Raw genomic sequence first — 18048 nt, 5'->3', positions numbered from 1 at the left:
CCCTCCATATACCCACCACACTCTGACACATCCCTAAAAAATGACAGGGTTGTTTGAAATTTGTGCTGCAGACAGGCCAAGTTTTATCTTATTCTAATAGTGTCAAACTAATAAATAGAAGCTTTCACCAGAACAACAACTTGCATTTATCATCATCATCATCATAATAGGCAGTCCCTTGGAATTGAGGAAGACTTGCTTCCACTCCTGAAGTGAGTTCTTTGGTGGCTGAACAATCCAATACGAGAGTCACAGATTCTGTCACAGGTGGGACAGATAGTCGTTGAGGTAAGGAGTGCGTGGGACTGGTTCGCCACACGCTCTTTCCGCTGTCTGCGCTTGATTTCTGCATGCTCTCGGCGTTGAGACTCGAGGTGCTCAGCGCCCTCTCGGATGCACTTCCTCCACTTAGGGCGGTCTTGGGCCAGGGACTCCCAGGTGTCAGTGGGGACGTTGCACTTTATCAGGGAGGCTTCGAGGGTGTCCTTGTAGAGTTTCCGCTGCCCACCTTTGGCTCGTTTGCCATGAAGGAGCTCCGAGTAGAACACTTGCTTTGGGAGTCTTGTGTCTGGCATGCGGACTATGTGGCCTGCCCAGCGGAGCTGATCGAGTGTGGTCGGTGCTTCAATGCTGGGGATGTTAGCCTGAGTGAGGACGCTGATGTTGGTGCGCCTGTCCTCCCAGGGGATTTGTAGGATCTTGCGGAGACATCGTTGGTGATATTTCTCCAACAACTTGAGATGTCTACTGTACATGGTCCATGTCTCTGAGCCATACAGGACGGCAGGTATTACTACAGCCCTGTAGACCCATGAATTTGGTGGCAGTTTTGAGGGTCTGGTCTTCAAACACTCTTTTCCTCAGGTGACCAAAGGCTGCACTGGCGCACTGGAGGCGGTGTTGGATCTCGTCGTCGATGCCTGCTCTTGTTGATAGGAGGCTCCCATTTATATAGTTCTTTTAACATAGTAAAACATCCCAAGGTGCTTCACAGGATCGTTATCAAACAAAATTTGATACCTAGCCATATGAGGAGATATTAAGACAGATGACCTAAGGTTTGGTCAGAGGTTGGATTTTAAGCAGTGTCTTAAAGGAGAAAGAGGTGGAGTGGTTTAGGGAGGGAATTCCAGAGCTTAGGTCCTGCAGTTGAAGGCACAGCCACCAAAGGTGGAGCGATGAAAATCAGGGATGCTCAAGAGGCCAGAATTGGAGAAGAGCAGAGATCTTGGAGGGTTGGAGGGAGGGCTGGATAAGGTTAGAGAGATAGGGAAGGGTGAGGCCATGGAGAGATTTGAAAACAATGACAATTTTCTTTTTTAAATCAAGGGAGGCAATCAATGTAGGTCAGCAAGCATGGGGGTGATGGGTGAAGGGGAACTGGTGCAAATTAGGATACAGGCAACAGAGTTTTGGATGAACTCAACTTTACAAAATGGGAGGCCGGCCAGGAGAACATATGAAACCTCCTTCCTATGAACTTACCAAGAGCTTTGTAGAAAATCACACAAGTTCTTTACAAACCAGATATTTGAAGAAAGATGTAGGTTAACTCACAATGGCAACTATAGTAGAACGTCTCGCATTCGGGACACATTTAGTTCAATGAAAAAGGGTCAGAGGCTTTGCCTGTGTCGGTGGTAATGTCCTGAATCGTCTAATGTTACTAAAACTCACTCATGTCAATCACGGGTGGAGAATATGTGGCACACACTTGAATGAAATGGTTCGGAGTGGAAACTGTACACCTCATTTCACTGCAGGTGACTAACCACCAGTAATTATTACATTTTCCTTCAGTGTTTATGAGTAAAGCTCTTATGACAATTTTTTTCCAAGAATTATCAAGAGGACACAACACAAAGATACCTTCAAAAAAGATGTCTGGCACAACACAGATAACGTCTTATAAAGGCACACTTATACAGCTGCACTAAAGCAGAATGGTATCTAATACTCGATATCAAGGTTTAATATAGATAACAAAGAAAAAAGGCAACAACTATAGCAATTGAAACAATCCCAGAAAGCGTTTAATAAGTTGCTAAATTACCAGCTGTGGAAAAACATAGAAACATAGAAAATAGGTGCAGGGGTAGGCCATTCGGCCCTTCGAGTCTGCACCGCCATTCAATATGATCATGGCTAATCATGCAACCTCAGTACCCCACCCCTGCCTTCTCTCCATACCTTCTGATCCCTTTAGCTGTAAGGGCCACATCTAACTCCCTTTTAAATATGTCCAACGAACTGGACTCAACAACTTTCTGTGGCAGAGAATTCCACAGGTTCACAACTCTCTGGGTGAAAAAGTTTCTCCTCATCTCGGTCCTAACTGGCTTACTCCTTATTCTTAGACTGTGTCCCCTGGTTCTGGACTTCCCCAACATCGGGAACATTCTCCCTACATTTAACCTGTCCAGTCCCGTCAGAATTTTATAAGTTTCTATGAGATCCTCTCTCATTCTTCTAAATTTCAGTGAGTATAAGTCTAGCCGATCCAGTCTTTCTTCATATGTCAGTACTGCCATCCCAGTCTGGTGAACCTTCGTTGCACTCCCTCAATAGCAAGAATGTCCTTCCTCAGATTAGGAGACCAAAACTGCACATGATATTCAAGGTGTGGTCTCACCAAGGCCCTGTACAACTGCAGCAAGACCTCCCTGCTCCTATACTCAAATCCCCTTGCTATGAAGGCCAGCAATCCATTTGCTTTCTTTACTGCCTGCTGTACCTGCATGCCTATCTACCTTCAATGACTGATGTACCATGACACCCAGGTCTCGTTGCACCTCCCCTTTTACTAATCTGTCACCATTCAGATAATAATCTGGCTTCCTGTTTTTGCCACCAAAGTGGATAACCTCAGATTTATCTACATTATACTGCATCTGCCATGCATTTGCCCATTCACCTAACCTGTCCAAGTCACCCTGCAGCCTCTTAGCATCCTCCTCGCAGCTCACACTGCCACCCAGCTTAGTGTCATCTGCAAACTTGGAGATATTAGATTCAATTCTTTTGTCTAAATCATTAATGTATATTGTAAATAGCTAGGGTCCCAGCACTGAACCCTGCAGCACCCCACTAGTCACTGCCTGCCATTCTGAAAAGAACCTGTTTATTCCACTCTTTACTTCCTGTCTGCCAACGAGTTCTCTATCCACGTCAATACATTTCCCCCAATACCATGTGCTTTAATTTTGTACACTAATCTCTTGTGGGACCTTGTTAAAAGCCTTTTGAAAGTTCAAATACACCACATCCACTGGTTCTCCCTTGTCCACTCGACTAGTTACATCCTCAAAAAATTCTAGAAGATTTGTCAAGCATGATTTCCCTTTCATAAATCCATGCTGACTTGGACCGATCCTGTCACTGCTTTCCAAGTACGCTGCTATTACATCTTTAATAATTGATTCAACATTTTCCCCACCACCGATGTCAGGCTAACTAGTCTATAATTCCGTTTTCTCTCTCCCTCCTTTTTAAAAAAAAAGTGGGGTTACATTAGCTACCCTCCAATCCATAGGAACTGAACCAGAGTCCATGGAATGTTGGAAAATGACCACCAATGCATCGACTATTTCTAGGGCAATTTCCTTAAGTACTCTGGGATGCAGACTATCAGGCCCTGGGGATTTATCCCTACTACTTCAGGGTTTTCTGAATGTACCTAGTAATTAGAATGGCTTTATTGATTGTGGGATTGGAAGAAACATTTCAAGTTACAAAAGAGCTTTATAAAAGACTTTATAAAAGAAATGGCAGACCAATTGAACAAGTACTTTGGTTCGGTCTTCACAAAGGAAGACACAAATAACCTTCCGGATGTACTAGGCAACCGAGAGCCTATTGAGAAGGAGGAACTGAAGGATATCCTTATTAGGTGGGAAATTGTGTTAGGGAAATTGACGGGATTGAAGGCCTATAAATCCCCAGGGCCTGATAGTTTACATCCCAGAGTACTTAAGGAAGTAGCCCTAGAAATAGTGGATGCATTGCTGATAATTTTCCAGCAGTCTATCGACTCTGGATCAGTTCCTATGGGCTAATGTAACACCACTTTTTAAAAAAGGAGGGAGAGAGAAAACGGTAATTATAGATCAGTTAGCCTGACATCAGTAGTGGGTAAAATGTTGGAATCAATCATTAAGGATGAAATAGCAGCGCATTTGGAAAGCAGTGATAGGATTGGTCCAAGTCAGCATGGATTTATGAAAGGGAAATCATGCTTGACAAATCTTCTGGAATTTTTTGAGGATGTAACTAGTAGGGTGGACAAGGGAGAGTCAGTGGATGTGGTGTATTTGGACTTTCAAAAGGCTTTTGACAAGGTCCCACACAAGAGGTTGGTGTACAAAATCAAAGCACATGGTATTGGGGGTAATGTACTGACGTGGATAGAGAACTGGTTGGCAGACAGGAAGCAGAGAGTCGGGATAAACGGGTCCTTTTCAGAATGGCAGGCAGTGACGAGTGGAGTGCCGCAGGGCTCAGTGCTGGGACCCCAGCTCTTTACAATATATATTAATGATTTAGATGATGGAATTGAGTGTAATATCTCCAAGTTTGCAGATGACACTAAACTGGGTGGTGGCGTGAACTGTGAGGAGAACGCTAAGAGGCTGCAGGGTGACTTGGACAGGTTAGGTGAATGGGCAAATACATGGCAGATGCAGTATAATGTGGATAAATGTGAGGTTATCCACTTTGGTGGCAAAAACACGAAGGCAAAATATTATCTGAATGGCAGATTAGGAAAAGGGGAGGTGCAGCGAGACCTGGGTGTCATGGTTCATCAGTCATTGAAAGTTGGCATGCAGGTACAGCAGGCGGTGAAGAAGGCAAATGGTATGTTGGCCTTCATAGCAAGGGAATTTGAGTATAGGAGCAGGGAAGTCCTCTTGCAGTTGTACAGGGCCTTGGTGAGGCCCCACCTGGAATATTGTGTTCAGTTTTGGTCTCCTAATCTGAGGAAGGACGTTTTTGCTATTGAGGGAGTGCAACGAAGGTTCACCAGACTGATTCCATGGATGGTTGGACTGACAAATGAGGAGAGACTGAATCAACTGGGCCTTTATACACTGGAGTTTAGAAGGATGAGAGGGGATCTCATAGAAACATATAAGATTCTGACGGGACTGGACAGGTTAGATGCAGGAAGAATGTTCCCGATTTTGGGGAAGTCCAGAACCAGGGGACACAGTCTTAGGATAAGGCGCAGGCCATTTAGGACTGAGATGAGGAGAAACTTCTTCACTCAGAGAGTTGTTTGCCTGTGGAATTTCCTGCCGCAGAGAGTTGTTGATGCCAGTTCATTGGATATATTCAAGAGGGAGTTAGATATGGCCCTTACAGCTAAAGGCATCAAGGGGTATGGAGAGAAAGCAGGAAAGGAATGATCAGCCATGATCTTATTGAATGGTGGTGCAGGCTCAAAGGGCCGAATGGCCTACTCCTGCACCTATTTTCTATGTTTCTATGTAAAACAAGACTAGCAGATATTAACAAAATCTTTCATTCTAAGTGGGGGCTAATTCTTCACTGAGTGAATCAAAGGGCTTACTTGGATGATTGCTTTGCGAAACACTTCTGATCTTGATCTTGAGTTTCTGCTCGCCTGTCATTTTAATTCTCCGCCCCACTCCCACTCTGACCTCTCTGTCCTCAGCCTCCCACACTGTTCCAATGAAGTTCAACATAATCTCGAGGAACACCACCTCACCTTTCGGTCAGGCACTTTACAACCTTCCAGACTCAACATTGAGTTCAACAATTTCAGATCATAACCACCGCTCCCATTTTTTCAGACAGCAGTAATGATTCTGCTATTGCCATTTACATCTCCTCTAGATCCATCTTTTGTTCCTTTACTTGCCCCATTACCACTACCTTTTGTCTTGCACCATCACCTTTTGTCATTTAATCTCTCATGCCTTCCACTCTATCACAGTTCTCCCCCCTTTCCCCACCTCTACTTGCTCAAAACCATTTACCTTTAAATGTTTTCAGTTCTGACGAAAGATCATCGACCTCAAATGCTAATTTGCTTTCTCTCACTCCACATTTTCTGCCTGACCCGCTGAGTATTTCCAGCATTTTCTGTTTTTATTTCATAGGACTTACTTCGTATAATGGTGAGCCGTAGTTTTTTTCCGTTAAGTATTACTCACTGCAGTGCAATGTGAAGTACCAGAGGTTCATTCTTACAGACAAGCATACCTTCAAAGCAAACGCATCTTCCTAGACATTAAAATGAACTGTGGTAACATCAACTGTTCCCATTAGCAGAAGGGTCGAGAACCAGAGGACAGAGATTGAAAATGATTGGCAAAAAACCAAAGGCAACGCAAGAAAAAACTTTTTTTATGCAGCGAGTGATTAGGATCTGGAATGCACTGCCTGAAAGGGTGGAGGAGGCAGACTCAATCACGGCTTTCAAAAAGGGAACTGGATAAGTAGCTGAAGGAAAAAAAAGTTTGCAGAACTACAGGGAAAGGGCAGGGGAGTGGGACTAGCTTGAGTGCTATTACAGAGAGCCAGCAAGGGCTCGACAGGTCGAATGGCCTTCTTCCATGCTGTAACCATTCTAGGATTCGATGAACTATGCTACTCAGGATACAAAACTGACTTTTTTTTGGAGGCACAGTCATAAAACATTATTCTACAATGTTCTTTTGAAAAGAGGGCATGGTGACACATTACCTGTGAAACTGCAGATTGGCTACTGTCTAGTCCCAGTCCACATAGGCCAGAGACAGAACTGGTAGTTGAACAAAACTCAATTGTTTCTTTTGATACATCCCATGAAAGACCACACATGCACACTTCACCCAAAGTGTTCATATCCCAAACTTCAAGTGCCAACATTTACTAGATTTTTAAAATCCACACAGACTCAAAAAATGAAGCATCTTGCCATATTGAAAAAGCTAATTGTCTCCACTTTCATTCATCTTACTGAATAAACAATGTAAATCAGAATAATGTGTGCAATTTCCTGGCGAGCAGCCAAATGGATCAAGAATTGTACATATGCCTTTTAAAATAACTATTCTAAAGAAATCGGGGCTATATTCCCTGCAATTTATCAGTTGTAATAAGTGACTGATCAATGATGTAACCAAAAGTTCTTGCACCGCAAAAAATAACGTCACGCTCAAGAGCCTTCATGACTTAATTGTTGTAGCATCAGCTGGAGGAAGTGCAGTATTATTATTAAAACAAAAAGTCCCTGATGTTATCATACAACATTTCCATCCAGGGATACTTTTCCCAAAACAAAAACAAAGCAAAAGAAAATGTAGACACACATATACAATGCAAAACACAACATTAACAGAAATTATACATTGGATTTAATCATTTCATAGGTCTGATTAGTGCACTGAAGGGCCTCGATATTAATGTCAGGGCAGGAAGGGTGCAGTGACGATCACAGTAAGGCTGGGGACATGGCGGTCCCAACAACTATAGTTCATATGGCTGACCAAAGATCAACTTGCCATATTTCAGTAGCTAAAGGGAATAGAAACTGTTGCCTCCACAAGTTAAAGCGATAAAGACATAAAACTATGAACCATAACAGTAGTTGTTTGCGAACAGTTTCCTAGTATCAACTGATATGAAGGAGTTTAAAAGATTACATTGATAACTTGAAACATAAGCAATTCCCAGTCTGTGCTAAGTTTTACCTATTTTTAAAACTTGGAGTTCTGTTGACTGCCAACATCAATGGCACTCCTGAACACAAACAGCCAAACAACATGGGTTGTTGTGTCTTTCCATCTGCCATTAGATGAACTGCGTCCTTTATTGACTCACTAACTGCAATGAATACAGGTGCATGCATCATGGTATACGACACCATAATGATGCAAGCATACTGACTCACAGAACTGCCTCAGCATGAATTCTTAGGCTCACTAAATCCAATTTTTTTATGTTGCTCCTGTTGTCTTTGCCTCCACTCTCCTGCAATGGAAATGCCTGGGCTCCATAGTTTATATTTTATATAGGCCGCCCAACAGTCTACAGGAGTGATAATAATATAAAATGTGAGCGAGCAGTGCATGGAGGTAATTTTAGCATCACTCTTTCAGGGTCTGACGTAGAATATAAAAGCAATATTTGCTGATCTCAGTCCAGGCAGCAGAACAACCAGCCCAGTGTACCCAAGCAAAGGCTCAGTTGTACCTTCTTTCTCACCTCTCCTTTACTCAAATAATTCACTGACCTCCACTGTTTAAACCAATGCAATTTGGATTTCTTAACTTCTATATATGCCTCTTAGTTTTATATACACTTAATAAATGATAATGATAAACAAAAGCTCTGACACTTAGAAATTAATTGGAACCAAACCACAGATACATGGAGAGAAGTACTGCATTCTATCTACTTATACCACCTGTATAGTATGTGTGGAACAAGACAACTGCTCTTTCTTTGGTTAGCTTGTGGTTTGCCACATTGGAACCAGACTCAGTCCATCAGCTTCACTCTCTAGTACAAACAGTTGAATGCCATTAAAATATAGATCTATAAATGGACGGTTGGGTCAAGGGAGGAGGTTTTATTAAATTAATTGTGGGAAGCCAGTCTTGATAATTACTCTTAATTAAACAGTTGGCCTTCACACTACTCAGTGAAGCCCAGCATAGCTGGAAAAAAGCTGCTTTTACATGGCACGAGGCCTATGCTGCTGCGGCCACTAAAAGCGGGTCTTCTCATCAGCCCGTCTAAGTGAGTCCTGGTAGTTTTACACGCTAGTGGGACAGTAGAGAAACTGCTTGTTTCACTATTTTGAGGTCAGGAGGAAAAGTCAAATAAATTTGGCCAGCATCCCCGATCCTGGCTGTTATCCAGGAATCCCTGTCGGAAGCGGTGATGTAGACAGGACCAGGCACAGTTCTCATGGCCCCACAGTCAAAGTGCTCACGGCACTTATTGCCCAAGAATCAGCACCTGTAGAGCAGGACTTTCAGGACTTCAGCCATGGTGTAGCGACGAGAGGGCACAACTAGACTAAACAAAAATGCGTAAGGATCACAGCAGATTAACAGCTCACAGATTAAATTTAACCTGAAAATTTTGAGTGGTTATGCCTGCAATGTGCAAGGAAATATTGAGGTTTGACTGTTATCCTGCAGGTCTCCCTGGAAATCCAGCTTCACACTGGGCTTCCTGATGGTTGTAGTACTTGTGCTTTGGGATCCAGCACTGCAAACACCTCACTGATACCAATAGAAAAGCAGTTTACATTCCACTTAAAACGGTTTTGCAAAATATATTTGTTACCCTTAGATCACTCACTGGTTCCAACCTTTTCTGTATAAGGCCCCTCTACAAATATCAACACACACACCCAAAAACATCTGAGAACTTCGTCAGTTATCCAAAGGAAATGGGGTTATCATTGCAGAATTGTATTAATATACAACAACAGAAATTACATGCTAGTAAGTCAACAAATACAGAAAAGCACAGAGATCTGATTATCTCAGGGACTTCAGATGGTAAACTATGTCCTAGGTTACCAAACCACATCCTTACCTGCATGCTAATCACGGACACCAGTATGTAAACTGCACAGCTCTTCTTCTTCAACCCTGCCAAATTGATCATACTGGCACATTTGTCTCCTCCCCCCACCCATCATTTAACTACACTTCTCCATCCTCCAACCCAATGTGGTACTTATCTTTCACACCCACCATTCAAGCTGGCACTTTTTGTCCCTTCCCTACCCATTAGGGCTGGCACTCTCTCCCCACTCACCCTCAGTTAATGTCAGCAATTATCTTCCTCCTCCCTCCAAAAGTGCACTCCCAGTTTCTGTCACTAGATTGCCCCCTTCACTGGCATCCATTGCCCCCACCGCCCACTGCTCCCACCCAATTGCCAAAGGATTGGATCGAAGTCCGTCTCTCCACAATGTTGTTCCTGCCCTAGAAGCAGCGATTGCTATTAACCATGTCCATTAACGTCTAGACATAGGGGAGCAGGAAATGACTTAGGTAGGAGTTGGGAGGTCTGACGGGGGGTGGGTGGGGAGGGGAGATAGAAAATAGAAGAGTGGAGCAGCAGTACTGAGGTGAGAGAGCCTGGTTCAAGGCAGTTATTTGATAGTAAACGCCTCCCCAAAACACTTATGGTTGGCATGTATGCAACAAGCCCTTTGATTATGTGTCAGTTGACAGCATGGACATAATTCATACTTACAGATTAATTGACTTCCAATTTCAAGCACTCATTTACAAGGTTTCACTGTGATCAAACCTTCTAACTAATTGCTCTCTTCCACGGTTATGTTCACGCCCACGTGTTCCTGGAGATGGAGCACGCGGTGTCCGCCGGTACGCTTGGGTCCTTCCATGACTGGTGGGCACCGGAGAGACTAGAATACTTCATCAATCCCAGATACAAAATTCTGATTTAATTTGTTATATTTTGTTTAAATTTGGTTTAATTTACGGTTTATTGGTTGTGCTCCTTTTTTTTTAAATTGGTGATGGCACCAGCTATCAGTCACTGAAATCAATGGCCTGGAAGTTGCAGTTGGGGGCTGTCACCCGCATATACCTCTGAACTGCAAGAAAACTACATACTTACCTTGTGTCTCCGAATCAACGGATTCTTGCAGTCCTGGGCCTGCAGACTTACGACTGCATAAAGACCCACGCATCCGAGGGGCCCATGTGATACGCAAGCGACCCTGAGATCTAGTGGGCCAGGCTAACCAATGATAAAGGGGGATTGCTATTATGCTTATGGGGATTTCATTTACATACGGAATCCCCATAAAAGCATAATAGAAATCAGCTAATAAGTAAATTTTCACACCACTTAAATAAGAATTAATGATCACAGGTTCAAAATTAAGTAAAATACCCTTTAATTAAATGTTAAAAATAAAAAAATGATTTTTTGATGAATAAATGTAAACATAGAAACATAGTAATTAGGTGCAGGAGTAGGCCATTCGGCCCTTCGAGCCTGCACCGCCATTCAATGAGTTCATGGCTGAACATGCAACTTCAGTACCCCATTCCTGCTTTCTCGCCATACCCCTTGATCCCCCTAGTAGTAAGGACTACATCTAACTCCTTTTTGAATATATTTAGTGAATTGGCCTCAACAACTTTCTGTGGTAGAGAAGTCCACAGGTTCACCACTCTCTGGGTGAAGAAGTTTCTCCTCATCTCGGTCCTAAATGGCTTACCCCTTATCTTTAGACTGTGACCCTGGTTCTGGACTTCCCCAACATTGGGAACATTCTTCCTGCATCTAACCTGTGTAAACCCATCAGAATTTTAAATGTTTCTATGAGATTCCCTCTCATTCTTCTGAACTCCAGTGAATAAAAGCCCAGTTGATCCAGTCTTTCTTGATATGTCAGTCCCGCCATCCCGGGAATCAGTCTGGTGAATCTTCGCTGCACTCCCTCAATAGCAAGAATGTCCTTCCTCAAGTTAGGAGACCAAAACTGTACACAATACTCCAGGTGTGGCCTCACCAAGGCCCTGTACAATTGTTGTAACACCTCCCTGCTCCTGTATTCAAATCCCCTCGCTATGAAGGCCAACATGCCATTTGCTTTCTTAACCGCCTGCTGTACCTGCATGCCAACTTTCAATGACTGATGTACCATGACACCCAGGTCTCATTGCACCTCCCCTTTTCCTAATCTGTCACCATTCACATAATAGTCTGTTTCTCTGTTTTTACCACCAAAGTGGATAACTTCACATTTATCCACATTATACTTCATCTGCCATGCATTTGCCCACTCACCTAACCTATCCAAGTCACTCTGCACCCTCATAGCATCCTCCTCGCAGCTCATACTGCCACCCAACTTAGTGTCATCAGCAAATTTGGAGATACTACATTTAATCCCCTCGTCTAAATCATTAATGTACAATGTAAACAGCTGGGGCCCCAGCACAGAACCTTGTGGTACCCCACTAGTCACTGCCTGCCATTCTGAAAAGTACCCATTTACTCCTACTTTTTGCTTCCTGTCTGCCAACCAGTTCTCAATCCACGTCAGCACACTACCCCCAATCCCATGTGCTTTAACTTTGCACATTAATCTCTTGTGTGGGACCTTGTCGAAAGCCTTCGGAAAGTCCAAATACACCACATCAACTGGTTCTCCCTTGTCCACTCTCCTGGAAACATCCTCAAAAAATTCCGGAAGATTTGTCAAGCATGATTTCCCTTTCACAAATCCATGCTGACTTGGACCTATCATGTCACCTCTTTCCAAATGTGCTGCTATGACATCCTTAATAATTGATTCCATCATTTTACCCACTACTGATGTCAGGCTGACTGGTCTATAATTCCCTGTTTTCTCTCTCCTTTTTTAAAAAAGTGTGGTTACATTGGCTACCCTCCACTCCGTAGGAATGTTGGAAAATGACTGTCAATGCATCCGCTATTTCCAAGGCCACCTCCTTAAGTACTCTGGGATGCAGTCAATCAGGCCCTGGGGATTTATCGGCCTTCAATCCCATCAATTTCCCCAACACAATTTCCCGACTAATAAGGATTTCCCTCAGTTCCTCCTTCTTATTAGATCCTCTGACCCTTTTTATATCCGGAAGGTTGTTTGTGTCCTCCTTAGTGAATACCGAACCAAAGTACTTGTTCAATTGGTCTGTCATTTCTTTGTTCCCCGTTATGACTTCCCCTGATTCTGACTGCAGGGGACCTACATTTGTCTTTACTAACCTTTTTCTCTTTACATATCTATAGAAATTTTTGCAGTCCGTTTTAATGTTCCCTGCAAGCTTCTTCTCGTACTCTATTTTCCCTGCCCTAATCAAACCCTTTGTCCTCCTCTGCTGAGTTCTAAATTTCTCCCAGTCCCTGGGTTCGCTGCTATTTCTGGCCAATTTGTATGCCACTTCCTTGGCTTTAATACTATCCCTGATTTCCCTTAATAGCCACGGTTGAGCCACCTTCCCTTTTTTATTTTTACGCCAGACAGGGATGTACAATTGTTGTAGTTCATCCATGCGGTCTCTAAATGTCTGCCATTGCCCATCCACTGTCAACCCCTTCAGTATCATTCACCAATCTATCCTAGCCAATTCACGCCTCATTCCTTCTTTAAGTTCTGGACCATGGTCTCTGAATTAACTGTTTCATTTTCCATCCTACTGTAGAATTCTACCATATTATGGTCACTCTTCCCCAAGGGGCCTCACACAACGAGATTGCTAATTAATCCTCTCTCATTACACAACACCCAGTCTAAGATGGCCTTCCCCCTAGTTGGTTCATCGACATATTGGTCTAGAAAACCATCCCTTATGCACTCCAGGAAATCCTCCTCCACCGTATTGCTTCAGTTTGGTTAGCCCAATCTATATGCATATTAAAGTCACCCATGATAACTGCTGTACATTTATTGCATGCACCCCTAATTTCCTGTTTGATGGCCTCCCCAACATCACTACTACTACTGTACACAACTCCCACTAACGTTTTTTGACCTTTGGTGTTCTGCAGCTCTACCCATATAGATTCCACATCATCCAAGCTAATGTCCTTCCTAACTATTGCATTAATCTCCTCTTTAACCAGCAATGCTACCCCACCTCCTTTTCCTTTTATTCTATCCTTCCTGAATGTTGAATACCCTTGGATGTTGAGTTCCCAGCCCTGATCACCCTGGAGCCACGTCTCTGTAATCCCAATCACATCATATCTGTTAACATCTATTTGCATATTTAATTCATCCACCTTATTACGGATACTCCTTGCATTAAGGCACAAAGCCTTCAGGCTTGTTTTTTTAACACCCTTTGTTCTTTTAGAATTATGATGTAGTGTGGCCCTTTTTGTTTCTTGCCTTTGTTTACTCGGCCTTCCACTATTGCTTTTTACCTTTCTACCATCTGTTTCTGACTCCATATTACTTCACCCTGTCTCGCTGCATAGGTTCTCATCCGCCTGCCATATTAGTTTTAACACTCCCGAACTGCATTAGCAAACATTATCCCCAGGACATCAGTTCCAGTCCTGCCGAAGTGCAGACCGTCCCTTTTGTACAGGTCCCACTTCCCCCAGAACTGGTTCCAATGTCCCAGGAATTTGAATCCCTCCCTCTTGCACCACTGCTCAAACCATGTATTTATTCGAACTATCCTGCTCCCTCTACTCTGATTAGCACGTGGCACTTTTAAATGGGACTGAAATAACCTAAACTAATTTTAAATATGTGAATGTTTAAATCATTTAAAAAATATATTTGAAAACTTATTTAAACCCTTACCGAGCTAAGTGGTTGATAATGAGAAAGAAAGCTGTAGACTGCAGGAAGATATCAATGAATTGGTCAGGTGGGCAGAACAGTAGCAAATGGAATTCATCCCAAGAAGTGTGAGGTAATGCATTTGGGGAAGGCCAACAAGGCAAGGGAATATAAATTAAATGGTAGCACACTGAGAAGTGTAGAGGAACAAAGGGACTTTGGAGTGCATGTCCACCGATCCCTGAAGGTAGCAGGCCAGGTAGATAAGGTGATTAAGAAGGCATACGGAATACTTGTCTTTATTAGCCAAGGCTTAGAATACAAGAGCAGGGAGATTATGCTTGAACTGTATAAAACACTAGTTAGGCCACAACGAGAGTATTCTGTGCAGTTCTGGTCATCACATTACAGCAAAGATGTGATTGCACTAGAGAGGGTACAGAGGAGATTTACGAGGATGTTGGCCGGACTGGAGAATTTTAGCTATGAGAAAATATTGGATAGGCTGGATTGGTTTTCTTTGGAACAGAGGAGGCTGAGGGTGGACCTAATTGAGGTGCATAAAATTATGAGGGGCCTAGATAGAGTAGATAGGAAGGATCTATTTCCCTTAGCAAAGGAATCAATAACCAGGGGCCATAGATTTAAGGTAATTGGTAGAAGGTTTAGAGGGAATTGAAGGGGAAATGTCTTCACCCAGAGGGTGGTGGGGGTCTGGAACCCACTGCCTGAAAGGGTTGTAGAGGCAGAAACCTTCATAGCATTTAAAAAGTACTTGGATGTGCACTTGAAGTGCCATAACCTACAGGGCTACGGATTAAGAGCTATAAAGTGGGATTAGGCTGGATAGCTCTTTGTTGGCCGGCGTGGGCACGCTGGGTCGAAATGGCCTCCTTCCGTGCTGTAAATTTCTATGATTCTTACGGTGACAAAAGGCCTTTCACGTGCTTTTTCCAGGCATAAAGCTTTGGTGGGTATTCGCTGGGCAGTAGTTGGGCAAATAGGCCAACTCTGCGCCAATGAAAATAAATTTACAGTGGACACGGCAATCTTTCAAATTCTGGGTTTTCGCGCATGTGCATTGCATGCAGAAACCTGGAACTTGCATGGCCATTCACAGCAGCGTACACCATCATAGGCCCCGTAAATTCCGGGCCAGCATATAAAAGGTGTAACTGAGTGCTTGAAATTAGAAGTCAGTAGCTTGGACTTGAAAGGTAATTTCTTACCATATAACTTTATGACTAAAGTCACAAAATAAATGGCTTATGTAAATGTATCCTTGATTTTATCTGATATCAAAGTGATACCAGCTTGAAAGCCTTGATCAGTTCAAATTTGCTCTCTTCTAGAGGTTAAGACGTGCTGCTTTAACCACGTGACTACGCGGTCAGGTCATTGACATCAGCTGCAATAAATGGAGCCCAGTGGTGATCTCAGAAATACGTCTCCCTTGACAGAAAATAGGTTTCGAGTGATTCATTTTGAATTTAGAGACTTCTTTAGCGAGCTACAGCCACTCTAAGACCATCTCGGTAAGGGCAATTGAGGGACGGGGCTTCCTCGAATGAGCTGCCTGATTGGACTGTGAGATTGCTTGATAAAATACCCTTTGAAAACGAGTTGTATTATTTCTGCACGATAACCTGGTCGACCATTATAGGGGGGGGGGGGTAATTTTTTGGAAAGGTTCGTCGGCTGGGTGGAATCGTGCTAGGGCAGGCACTGTCTTGTATACTGGAGAACTGAAGGGAGATTAGTCAGGAGATAAATCCAATCGCGAAATATCAGGATTAAGCAATTTTTGCCCCCAAACATAACCCCCTGCACCGAACTGTCATCAAGCCAGCGCAAGACCCACTTTCCCGGTCGCGCAATGGATGATTAACGCCTGCACATAAGCTGTCGGTCTTTCTACAGGTTTGAAAGTCCACCGGATGGTCAGGGCATGCTGCGGAGATTTAGACTGAAAACATTGCTTATTGAGGACTAGTGCTGTCACACTGACAGTCAATGTGAAACGCATGTATGTGTAAAATATAACAGATCGTAACATTTACACATTTCCAAAAGTGCAGCAGGGAAGAAATCGACTAAAACATAAATAAAAATTGGCAAAGGGGAGGGGGGGTCTGAAATCCCAATGTGGTTACGCGGGGCGAGGAGCTGGTTACACTGCAGAACGTCCCACCTTTAACGCCCTTCTCTGAAACTGACAGCCGCGCTGAAACCCGGAGAGGCGATTGGACAGAAATGACATCATTCCATTGTATCCCCTTGCAAGTCATGTAAAGGTCCTTGGGAAGTCTCTGATGTGCAAACAATGAAGGAGGGGGGAGTTTCTACACTGGTGCCCTTTCCGTCTCCTCCGGGAACCAGAACAATGCAAGCAAAGCGTCTGCCGAAAACCCTAGACTTTCCGCGGTTTTGATTGCTTTTATTTCGAATTAATTGATTTCCCCCTCTCTCGCTGCACCCAAAACAAAAAGACGTTGGAGCTCACTTGCTTACCAGTTCGCAAACTGACATCTAGTTTCAAATGTGGTGCCCTATGTCAAATTAAACACCAAATTGATTTTAGACTCTGCGAAAACATGTTGGGGAATAAAATATTTCAAACGCACCCGAAGCTGATCCAGTTCCCGCGTTAATACACAACGATTGGCACAACTTGTCACAGACCGTGGAAAGTATGGTTACAACAGGCTGAAATAAAGCATGTTATCCAGGGAACAGAACAGGCAACAGCTAGTAAACAATTCCGGACTGGCAGCATTCATTTCTCAGAACCACTGCATTACAACTTTAGGGGGGGGGGGGGGGGGGGAGGAGGAGGAAACTGAAACATAATACACTGCAAAGAGGTTTGGTATTCCAACCCTCGAGTCCCAAGCATTTCATTAATATACTGGGCAAATTCATTTAAAAAAAATCTCTTTACCAATCAGCTTCTGCTTTTTAACTGTAGGAAACATTTAGCCCGGAGGCACTCTTGTGGAAGTTTTATTTTGGTTCCCCTTAAGTCAGATCTCTGATTATTAATTCCTAATGAGAAACTGCAATCCTCTCATTAGCATACTTACGTTTTTCGTCATCAGCGTGAACTAAAGATGCTGCTCGGGACAAGACATCCAGGGGAGTCTCCATTCTTTAAATATATCTGCATATATATCTCTGCAGCCTGAAAGAATGAACGCAAAACAGAACACACTGCCTGTACCACATCAGATGAAGAAACTTGGGCTTCATTCTTTTTTTGAACAAGAACGCGACATCACCCAAAGAGACACATAGTAACCAAAAAACCTCGACTGTAACATATTAAAGGAGGCAGGCTTTAAATCCAAAATAAACATAACCCCCGCTTTATTACCAAATTACCAACGCCGTACACTTGAAATTTTGAATATAAAGAAAGTGCTATGTACGGGTGTTATTTGAAATGACTGGTCGCAGTGATATTTACCTGTGTTTGGTGGCAGCGCCTCCTTGGCTCTCAGCCGCTGTGAAGTAGATACACTGAGGCGGAAGAATGTGAAGAATGATGGAATTCTCTCATGGCAGGTGGTGAAAGTGACACAACATCATTGGCTCAGAGCAACACCAAAGTCGGAATAAATTATGCTAATATCCGCCAAGCGTCATATCCTCAGGTAGAGCCAGTGGGACGATGCGGAAGTGGCTGTGACTGTAAACCTAACCTTAGCCTTAATTTCAGCACAGTGGGCGTTTTTCGGGACGCTGGCTTTTTCGAGGGGGGAGGTCGGAATAATGGT

The 18048-nt window shown here is 43.4% G+C and overlaps 1 protein-coding gene across 1 annotated transcript in view; it reads right to left on the bottom strand.

Moving 5' to 3' along the window:
• The window catches only part of vgll4b (vestigial-like family member 4b), a 138464-nt gene extending 120669 nt beyond the window's left edge, over window positions 1-17795 (bottom strand). Inside the window, exons 1-2 of the mRNA XM_070895376.1 lie at window positions 17739-17795; window positions 17356-17453 (exon numbers count right to left, since the gene is read on the bottom strand). Of these exons, the coding sequence (XP_070751477.1) occupies window positions 17356-17419 (64 nt within the window). The 5' untranslated portion in view covers window positions 17420-17453; window positions 17739-17795. The remainder of the gene's footprint in view (window positions 1-17355; window positions 17454-17738) is intronic.
• Window positions 17796-18048: the final 253 nt, after the last annotated feature.

This window comes from Pristiophorus japonicus, chromosome 12, assembly GCF_044704955.1.
Source record: "Pristiophorus japonicus isolate sPriJap1 chromosome 12, sPriJap1.hap1, whole genome shotgun sequence".
Lineage (NCBI taxonomy): Eukaryota > Metazoa > Chordata > Chondrichthyes > Pristiophoridae > Pristiophorus > Pristiophorus japonicus.
The sequence above is the reverse complement of the archived record's forward strand: the minus strand, read 5'-3'. Positions and strand labels throughout refer to the sequence as shown.